The 11,186-nt window shown below is 36.3% G+C and overlaps 1 protein-coding gene across 1 annotated transcript; it reads left to right on the top strand.

The window, feature by feature from the left end:
• Positions 1–451: 451 nt before the first annotated feature.
• LOC106094327 (ubiquitin carboxyl-terminal hydrolase 7) lies at positions 452–10,845 on the top strand. The gene is made up of 5 exons (XM_013261534.2): positions 452–874; positions 1,136–1,304; positions 1,374–2,632; positions 5,260–6,675; positions 6,820–10,845. The coding sequence occupies exons 3-5, from the start codon at positions 1,442–1,444 to the stop codon at positions 7,564–7,566; spliced, it is 3,354 nt and encodes a 1,117-aa protein (XP_013116988.1). The 5' UTR covers positions 452–874; positions 1,136–1,304; positions 1,374–1,441; the 3' UTR covers positions 7,567–10,845.
• The last annotated feature ends 341 nt before the right edge of the window (positions 10,846–11,186 follow it).

The following is an 11,186-nucleotide window of genomic DNA, read 5'->3' as shown; positions in this document are numbered from 1 at the left end:
AGGCCCCATTAGCGTCATTAAGGATGTCAAATCTGCCGATTGAAAATGTTATCATGTAGGAGAAAACGTAAACAAAGAATGAGAACAAGTTGACATCTTCAATGCCAAGTACTGTCAAAAATTAGAAAAATTGCATGTCGGCTGATCGCTTGGCTTAACCTTATTTAGTGAATGGCATCTTAACCCAACTTCTATATGACCTACCTTCAATGATTAGGCCATTTCATAATAGAGTAGTCGGTCCTTTCGTGATGCAGTAACCGTTGTAATCTTATCGTCCGCATTTCGATGAAATTTATAACGCCGTTAACCATGTCAGCTTCGCTCTCCGCTGACTGATGCTTTCGATAAAGAAAAATTTTATAAAATGTAAATTATTGAAATATTGTGTATAATTACTCCGTAGTAAACTGCTTTATAACGAAAAATTCTATCAATATAAATGGTAAATTGGTAATATAAAGATTGAGTTGAAAAGAAGCATATAATTTGTTGTTGCTGTTCACACTCCGAGTCGATTGACTTCATGAAAAAAACACGACGTGAGGCGTTGCAAAAGAATACGATCGAAATTGCGAAACAAGAAATTGAATTTATTGGCCTTTATGTGCAATAAAATTAAAAATTATATGAGGTATTGAATTTTTAATCGCCTTTTTCATCATTACGCTGCAGAAGGATTAAGGATTGTTTTTCTAAGCGGCATCTCTGTTGTCGCTGTTCTGCTGCTGCATTTTTTTTGCATATGTGTTAAAGTTTATTGTCGGTATTGAAGAGTGTCATCGTCGTCGTCGGTATTTTCGTATGTGTGCGTGACTTGTGTGAATATAAATGCCAAAGAAAGAAAGATTGCGAAAAAGGAGAATTTTGACAGGTAATAATAATCGAAAAACACATTTCGCATAATGGGTAGTTTGTAGACTTTAACCGCATAAAGTTTTCTTGTTTTTTTTACGAATATACTAAATAAACATTTTAAAATAGTCAGCCATCCAAGGATAATTTCTTTTATCTTATTTTCTTCTTTTGTACTTTATGGTGGATGCGTGCGTGTATCATTATTTCTTGCCGTATTTTTGTCATCGCCGTCACGGACAAATATCAAACACTGAACAAAATTTCATCTTTTCTAAAGGTCCACAAACAACAAAAGAAAAGCAAACAAAACAACGAGGTGGTGAAAGAAGGAAGAATAAGCTATTGCTTGTTCAAGAAAAAATTAAAATTTTTAAGAGGAATAAAAAGTTTTGGAAATTCTCTGAGCATTCGAGGCGTATAAAGGCAAAAATCAATCTTGTTACTAAGTATTTTATTATTTTTTCGTTGTGAGCATTAAAAGTAAAACGCAATTATTTTTTTGCTAAAAACAAAAGAAGCCTCACCAAGTGTCACAGGAAGAACGACGGAAAAAAGCAACCGCGTCACGCAAGCACACAAGAAGATGGAAATTGAGCCGGATCAATCAATGGAAGCAATGGATATACAAGAAATCGATTCACTACCTGGTGCAGATCTACAGCATCAACAGCATCTTAATAAACTCCACTTGCCACCTTCGGCCGGCCAATTGCCAAATGAGAATGGCAATGTGCCGCCTCAACAACTCTTAGCCGATTCTGGATCTCCATACGCCAACGAGCAGGAAATGACAGCAATAGAAGATGGCCCTAAGGAAGATGAATTTCGTTCTGAAACGGTATTCTCCTTTACGGTTGAAAAAATTGCCCAGGTGAAATCGCAAGTTCTGTCACCACCCGTGTACGTGCGTATGTTGCCATGGAAGATTATGGTCATACCTAATGATCGAGCACTAGGGTTCTTCCTGCAGTGTAACGGTGAAAATGAATCATCCTCTTGGTCGTGTAATGCCATAGCAGAATTACGACTCAAAAGTCACAAGCCTGGTGTCAAACCATTCTCCCGCATGCGCATAAAACACTTATTTTTCGCAAAAGAAAACGACTACGGCTATTCGAATTTTATAACTTGGCAAGAACTTCAAGATCCGGAAAACTGTTACGTCCACAACGGTGCCATTACTTTAGAAGTATTTGTGCACGCCGATGCGCCACATGGTGTATTTTGGGACTCGAAGAAACACACCGGATGTGTCGGCCTTAAAAACCAAGGAGCAACCTGTTACATGAATTCCCTCCTACAAACTCTCTACTTTACCAACCAACTTCGTCGGGCCGTCTATAAAATCCCCACGGAAGCAGATGATAGCACCAAATCCGTCGGTCTTTCTCTGCAGAGGGTATTCCATGAGTTGCAGTTTAGCGACAAACCCGTGGGTACCAAGAAACTTACAAAGTCCTTTGGTTGGGAAACACTTGATTCATTCATGCAACATGATGTCCAGGAATTTCTGCGTGTTCTGCTTGACAAACTGGAGTCTAAAATGAAAGGTACTAATTTAGAAGGCACTATTCCAGGACTGTTTGAAGGGAAAATGTCATCTTACATAAAATGTAAGAATGTCGACTACAACAGCACACGCTATGAGACATTCTATGATATTCAACTAAATATTAAGGACAAAAAAGATATATATGAATCATTTCAAGATTATATAACACCAGAAACATTGGATGGTGATAACAAATATGATGCTGGAGTTCATGGTTTACAGGTGAGTTGCCTTTACAGGTGAGAGCACAAACGCTCTATTATGATGAATTATTTTTTATAAAGTTATGTCCATATTCACAAAACTTAATGCTGTTTTAAAGTAGGTTTATTTATTTATAGAACTGTCAAATAAACCTATGTTTTGTGAAAATGATCATCAATAAATTAACTTTATTTTTTTCTGACTGCGATTTATTTTATCTATAACAATTTATGTCTGTTTGCGCTTTCCTTTTCGGTCTTAAAATCTTTCGATTCCATGCGGCTATATACCATTAACTCAAACGCTTCGATAGAAGCATTTAGAATAGCTTAACAAACAACTTGTAAATTGCGCTGCAGGACAGGTTTAGTTAAAAACAGAACCAACTCTGATGTGTGTTTTACACACTGTCCACTTGTGGTTATGTAGAACACCATGAACCAATGATCCGATGAAGTCCTTCATCGGCAGGGGCTGCCGCCTTAGTCTACAACACTGCTACAACAACACAAACCTCGTTCATGACAGTCGCGACAAACCAGAAATCGCGATCCGTGTAGCCAGTGAAATGCTTAAACAACATCCCACATTTGCCTCACCCTAAAATGTGTTTGCCTCGCTATTCTTTGAATAAAAGCATTTAACTTAATGGTCTGTAGCTGGACGGATATCATGCATGGAATCACAAAAAAAATATGGTCTTATTACTATGCTTTATTTAATCTTAAAAACTAACCTCTTGATTCCAGAAAGAAAATCTCAAATTAAGAATTAGTTTTTCAAATGTTAAGTTCCTTCTGCATAAAACATAAAGAAAAGATACACGGTGTCGTGCAAAACCAAAGCAACGCTTTTAACATCTGAAATGAACATATTATTGTATACGTGTACTTAACACAGATCAATGAAAATTACTAGAGGACTTTTGAACCAATGGAAGGTTGCATCTCTATAAAATTTTTCCAGCTTTGTAGCTATGTTCGCATTTAGATATAAAAACAAATGCAAATAGTCCAAAATAGTGTGCTAAATAAAAGCTACGTTTTATACTTTTAGTAAAGGTCAAGCAAAATTTTAGGATTTTAATAGAGTTTTTATGGACAATTTTGCTCTAAGGATTGTTTAGTATGGAGTTTACACAAAATATACCAGCCTTTTTTGCTTTTGGCAAAAAAAATCATATGCCGCGATAAAAAGATTAAGTTTTGTCAAATTTAATTCATTTACACAAAATGTATTTATTTTAATCTTTTATTTTTTAAATTTAATTCAAACATTTATGCCAAATATCTTAACTCCTAAACAAAATAGTATAATATTCGTCAGTACCAATTTGTGGATGTAAATATAGAGAAATGTGTGAGTTTGAGGCAAAAGTGAAGCAAACATAAAACATAATGCCGGTATATTCAAATAGCAGACACAGATGACATGACAATATATCCGAAAAGAAGCAATTGTACGTTCACAAAGTGTCCTATTAGAATATAAAACTAGGTTGAAAGCGAGCTTGGGTTAAGTAATGATAGTACTATGCCCTACAGAAAACCTACCTAAAGAAAAATATGCATTTTTTTAACATGTATGTCAAACTGAAATTTTTTAAAATTCGAAATTTTACTGCTCTATTTTGCTCCAAGCTTTAAATTTGAACAGAAAAATTTGACTTTTATTGATTAAATTAATTATGAAATTAAGATATTTATTAATTAAACGAAATTTATTCGATGGAATTTAAATGTCATGTTCAAGAGGAGACGGTTGTTGTTGTAACCACATTTGTATGTGGAGGGGTCGATCCTCATCATGCTCCTGTCAACCCTATCGTTGGATTCAAAACTCTTATTTTAGGTTTTCAATGAAAACATTTAAGGATCTGAAATACTCATACATAAATACTTGTATGAAGCGCTAAAATCAATCGAAAAAGATTTATCTGTGTCAGTAATTATCCAGTAAATACCATCTATGCCTTTTAGATGAATAACCATGGTCAAAAATGGTGAAATTAGTTGCTTTTGTTCTGGACACGGGAAAATGTACCATTATTGAACAAATCCTCATTTTTTTTAAATATTGGTATTAAACCCAGATTTGATATATAGTTTCTAATGCTTTAGTAAGTCAAGAAAAGTGGTTATAGAACTTTGTATGTACATAATGTATTAATCGAATTCTATCATCAATAAGAAAAAGCGTTGCTTTTGTTTTGCCCGACACTGTACATATATGTTCGTTTTTACTTTTCGGCCTGTGCAGGTAGATCCTCTTGTAGTGTTTAAACTTAAGCTCAAGGCCTTGAATTGGTCGATTTTATATCCAAAGTATATCCATTTTATCCAATATTTTCTTTCCTTCCATTGAAGGACATCATCAGGCAAATAGAGCGCTTACAATTCAAAACAAATCGTAGAATTCTCGTTTGTTACTTCGCAGTGCAAAGGCAAAAACACAATATTCAAGGCCTCGAGCTTGAGTTTTAATCAATACACAACAACTTGAAGAATTTATTTAAGTTGTTAAAAACACTGAACTGTCGGTTTACGTTGAAATTACTACAAATATATACAAATAAAAATGGTCAAACAAAACGATTTTATTATTATTATTCTTCAATTGTAAATTTATTTTCATTTCATTTCTAGGAAGCCAATAAAGGTGTTCAGTTCACTTCATTCCCGCCTGTATTACATTTGCATTTAATGCGTTTTCAGTATGATCCAGTCACCGATAGTTCTATCAAATATAATGACCGCTTCCAATTTTATGAACAAATAACTTTAGATCGTTTCCTCGAGAAGGAAGGCGAAACCAAAGCTGAATACATTTTACATGCTGTCCTTGTACATTCGGGTGATAATCACGGTGGCCATTATGTTGTTTATATCAATCCAAAATGCGATGGCAAATGGTTCAAGTTCGACGATGACGTCGTATGTACTTGCTGGAAAAATGAAGCGATCGATATGAACTATGGTGGCATGGACGAAGAGGTGTCTTTCCATCCCAAGTGTAGTAATGCGTACATGTTGGTGTACATACGCAAATCGGAAATCGAACGTGTCCTCAGCGATATACCCGAACATGAAATACCCAGTGAGCTAGTCGAACGTTTGGAATTGGAGAAACGAATTGAAATGGCAAAGCGCAAAGAACGCAGTGAGGCTAATCTATACGTGTCGATACATGTAATTTTAGAGGAATACTTTGAGGCCCAACAAAAGCGACGCCTCTTTGACTTGGACAAGGTACATCAAAGATTGTTTAAAATGAAGCAAACACAAACTATTGAGGAAATGATGGATCAATTTGTGAAATCATTTTGTGTACCTAAGGATCGTATGCGTGTTTGGATAATGTATGCGACACAAACTCAAAAATTCCTGTATTTCGATTTCCAACGTGAGGGTGGGCGTTCAATCGAACAAATTGCGACCTCACAAAAACCCTGGGTAATTTTCCTTGAATTGGCTTCACCAGATAAAATAGGCAGACCACTGTCTCCATTCGATCCCAAGAAAGAAGTTCTTATCTTCTTCAAGTATTATGACGCCCGAAATAAGCGCCTCAATTATATCGGATGTTCACAACAGCCGCTGGGTCGATGTTTGAATGAATTAATACCTGATATTAATTCACATTTAGGTTTTGAAATTGACACTGAACTTACAGTCTTTGACGAATGTAATGATCGCCGGATAACAAATTTGAATGAAAATTTGGAGACTGTGCTAAATTTGAATCCAGATAATGCTGACCGTGGCAGCCTTCAAGGTTATGTTTTGATATTTGAAAAGGAACACATTGATCCAAAACTTGAATTACCAACCGTCGCAGACTACTTTAGTGACTTAGTTTACAGAGTAGATATCACATTTTGTGACAAAAGTAATCCAAATGAACCGGAAATCATTTTAGAGTTGTCAAACCGTTACAATTACGATCAGATGGCACAAGCTGTGGCTGAACGCTTAAATACAGATCCCAATAAATTGCAATTCTTCACTTGTACCGGTAGCTACAAAGATCAACCAGGCACCGCTATTCAATATAACCAAAAAGTGAGTACTTCGTTGCCTCTACACCCTTTAAAACAATATTGTAGAATAAACTAGAGTTAAATATAGTAAAAAATAATCAATCCTTTGAAAAATTATTACTGAATATTATTGCAGTACTAATTCCTTTTCCCGTTCATTTTTCAGGGTTGTCTGAAGGATCTGTTAGCATTGGCTTCAACCAAGCAAAGCAATCCAAAAAAGCTTTTCTATCAAAGACTGTCGCTCAGCATCCACGAATTGGACAATAAGAAACAATTTAAATGCATTTGGGTATCAAATGACCTCAAGGAGGAAAAAGAGTTGGTTCTGTATCCAAATAAAAATGACACGGTAAAGGGTTTGTTGGATGAGGCGGCTAAAAAAATACAATTCTCGGAGAACAGTTCAAAGAAACTGCGTTTGCTTAAGGTGAATAATCATAAAATAGCAATGATTGTCAAAGAGGATACACCCCTTGAATCTCTGCAAAAGACAACTGAACCAATAACACCTCAGAGTAACCAAAAGACGTTCCGAATTGAAGAAGTGCCTCTTGAAGACCTACAACTGGCAGAAAATGAAACTCTTATTCCAGTTGCACACTACAGCAAAGAAATTTTCAGCGTATTTGGAGTACCATTTTTGATCAAAGCGCGGCAAGGTGAACCATATGGTGCCCTTAAGCAGCGTATACAAAAACGTTTAAATGTCCCAGACAAAGAATGGGAGAACTATAAGTTTACGGTTATTGGTGGTAATACGCCTGATGTTAATGATAACACACCTATAGATTTGAACGTTTACCGCTCCTGGAATAGCAATGCCCCTCACTTTGGCCTTGATCACATTAATAAGTCCCGTAAAAGAACATCGTTGAACTTCTCTGAAAAGGCCATTAAGATATATAATTAAAAAAATAGCAACAGTAACACACAGAAATATCACATACACAGAGACACCCACGTACACACCTAATACACTAATGTTATGTACGCGAATTTGAAAAAAAGAGTTCAAGCAAACGATATATACATATATAGCGTAAATTGTATCGTTCATGTTGCACCAAAAACCATCATCGCCTTTGAGGGGATACCACAGCCAACACAGATAAAAAAAATTATTAGAACCATTGCAGAGGATGGTTTCAAAATTTATTTGATCAAATCTAGAGATACCATACAAAGAAGCCACAGTACCAACCCATATACCCAAAAAAGTTCATGAACGAATTACAATGTTGATCATTATTATACAAAAACTCGTGCATAAGCCGTTAAATTCATGCAAAACGAGATAATATTCAAACAGCAGTCGTCACGAGTCATCATGAATTAATTTAACGATAATATATTTTAAAATTTATGAAATAACTATTAAATCAGCAGAATTATATATATTTTTCAATAGAAATTTTCAATAAAACACCACCTCATTCATTAAGAAAGTACATCAGACAGGAAACAAGAAACAGAACAGCCAGCAAAACAGCATTCACGAGAGGAATGAAATGATACACACTTCTAAAGAAAAAAAACTATGCGTTTGTTATTATTTATGTTTATTATAAAAAAGAAAATTATATATTATAAATATGAAAAATTTGCAAAAACTAAAAAATTTAAACTCTGTCAACTGTAGTTAAGATATGCTTTCTCCAGCAAAAAAGAAAAAGAAATAACAAAAATTAACCTACAAATTATAAATAACTCAAAACAAATTTATAAATCCAATAATTTAAAACATTTTAAAGGAGACGAAAATAGCGGGTAAGATGATTGCTTTATCAGCATTTAATTGGTCAATTGTGTTCGTCCTAGATACAGATGTAAATAGAGATGAAATAAGATAGAATAAAACGAATGTAAGAGAGGAAGTTACTTTGACACATGGACAAAGCACCTGCTCATGGAGAGGAAAGATAGAGAGAAACGAATCTCCGGCGCACACTAACAGAAAAACCTCATCAATTGTAATTTCGCCCCGCTAGCCACACCAGGTCCTTACAGAAGCCCAGAATGACAAGGGGTCGATTGCCTGCAGAGAGCTTAGAGAAGAAAAGAGGTGTTCAACCTGCGCCTTCTACCCACCATGCGGCGCATTGGTACAGCAGATGCCAGACTTTCTCCAACTCCTCCTCATCACCAAAGACCATGCAGAAATCCTCTTTGTTTCTTGTCTGTGCAGAGCCCGACGTTTGATTCGCCGGCAGCTATAGCAGCTGGGACTCAATACTTTCATTCGAGATCCATCCTGTTGCTTGAACAGGCATCGATGCAAGGTTAAGCTTTGTCTCTGGTCAGGGGAACTCAATGTTCTCAATTGCCCAACGCAAGAAGTTCTTGGATTTCTTGTTGGTGCAATCAGTTACCTTGAGTCCATCCTTAAAATGAGTTCCATCAAACATTATATCGTCGTTGCTCCACCTAGCTGAAAGCATCAGCTTAATGTCCTATTGCTTCCAGTAGGCTGGGCTAATCTTACCGTCAGTTTCTGAGAATTTTGCCACCTGAAGTGACCTCTGTTTCTCTTTCAAGTACTTCATTCTGTCTCGTTGTTGTTGTAGCAGTGTGTTGTTCACTAAGGCGGCAACGCTTGCCGATGAAGGATTTCATCGGGTCAATCCGGTACGTTCAATCGGCTGCCTCGTCTTCGTTCCTGGCTGATTCTCCTCGGTTGATCTATTTTTCTGTGAAGGTAGAAGAGCGAAGCAGCCGGCCGAGTGATAGACGGAGTGTCAGAGGCTGTGACAATTGGCGCCCCTGCCTCCACCACATCCAAGGTAGTCGCTTGTTTGCTGACAGACTCTCACTCTCTTACCCCAGCTGTCACTGGTGCTATTGCGACCAGTCCAGGATTAGTGACAGTAAGGCGGGAACCACGCTGAGTGAAGAGTAACCCCCCTGATCGTCCACAGAGGGGCCAGTAAGCTCAACTTCTTTTCATCGCTTTGATACGTCCTTTCATGAGGAAGAAGCGTTTTCCAGGGGATACTTATGAGCCCCCTCTTCCTACGTGTAATTTCGCTCTCGCTATTACCGACGGATCTCCGCAGATAAGAGCAAGCTCGCTGGTGGGTACCCTTTGCTTTCTTGGTCTTTGTTTTCCGCTTATTTGGCGTGAGGTTTCACTCGTCATGTCGAGGTCAAGCGTACCCGTGCTGATACCCTAATTCTCCGTCTCCGATCGCCTGGTAGCCTTCTGGTCGGTTGCCGGACTTTGCAAACCGCCTATTAGTAGTCCTGGTTCTATACGAGGACGCCCTGGCCACCCTGTTCTATTTCACAATAGAGAAATGGCTTAGTATTTTCGATATTTCATAATGCCAATGGACCACTGACTTCGAAACTATTTCTTTTTGTTTTTTATGTATGTACACGTTAAACTAACTGAGCTTTCAAACAATATGTTTTAAAGGGGAACATTTGTAATTTGGTACATTTTATGTTGTGTCGTACAAGATCAATAATAAAACAAGTTTTCGAAATATTTTGATATATGTATATTCAATTTTGGGTACAATGTCAGTTCAATGCAGCCTCTACTTATGCCATATTAACGAAAATATGCTTTCAAGAAAAAATGTGCAGGTGAAAACAAATCTAGTGAAAATCAACGCTAAGAATAATAAATGAAAATATGAGAATTTTATAAAGTGAAATTGGAGAAAAATTAAAATATTCAACCAGATTTAAAATTTTGGAATGTAAATAAAAAGTCTGGTTAAATGAAGTCTTAGATTTAATGATGTTGGAAGGAAGAAAAAGAGTTATCATCATGTTCTGATCGTTACCAATCAAAAACTATCTGCAATATTGGAGGAATTTCGCCAAACGGGCTTATGGTGGAAACAAGAAAAAAGTCTATATAGAGTTTATAAAGAAAGTAAAGTGCAGACACAAAAATTAAGGTACATATATTGAAGTTTGTGTGAGACAAACTATCAAAAATCCCCACGAATTACTGTCTTTACGTTTATTGTGTTGCCGCCATATATCCACGATACGAAATAAACGTATTTACTTGCACAAACGTATTTACTTACCAAAACACATTTTTTATAAGACTATTTAAAATACTAAGTAACTTATATTAGAGTTACATCCCATAAATATTACAAACTTGCATATTCACATATTTTGTCTTTCCTTTGTCATGAAATTAAGTATTAAAGACTTGTATATTCACATATTTTGTCACTTGCATATTTTGTCTTTCCTTTGTCATAAAATTTTTAAGCTCCGCGAAAGTCTTAAAATTCGTCAACTCCGTAAAAAACGATAACGTAGGCAAAGCGACCACACTAGCCAAACAAGAAGACAAAACCAAAAATGCGGCTAACAGTTAGTCGGTTTTCAGGCACGGGAAAAGCAATTTTAATTATAAAGCGCCCCCTCGCACCCACCTATTTTACGCGATTTTGTTAAAGAAATTATTGGTGAATAAAGCTTGTACAAGAGGTGCTATTAAAAATATTGTTTTTTTTTATTGTTTTAAAACCGGCCCAAATTGAACCCTGCCACAACAGATTG

The sequence above is a fragment of the Stomoxys calcitrans genome, chromosome 4 (assembly GCF_963082655.1).
Source record: "Stomoxys calcitrans chromosome 4, idStoCalc2.1, whole genome shotgun sequence".
NCBI classification, from domain to species: Eukaryota; Metazoa; Arthropoda; class Insecta; order Diptera; family Muscidae; genus Stomoxys; species Stomoxys calcitrans.
Note: the sequence above shows the minus strand (reverse complement) of the source record. Positions and strands in the feature narration are given on the sequence as shown.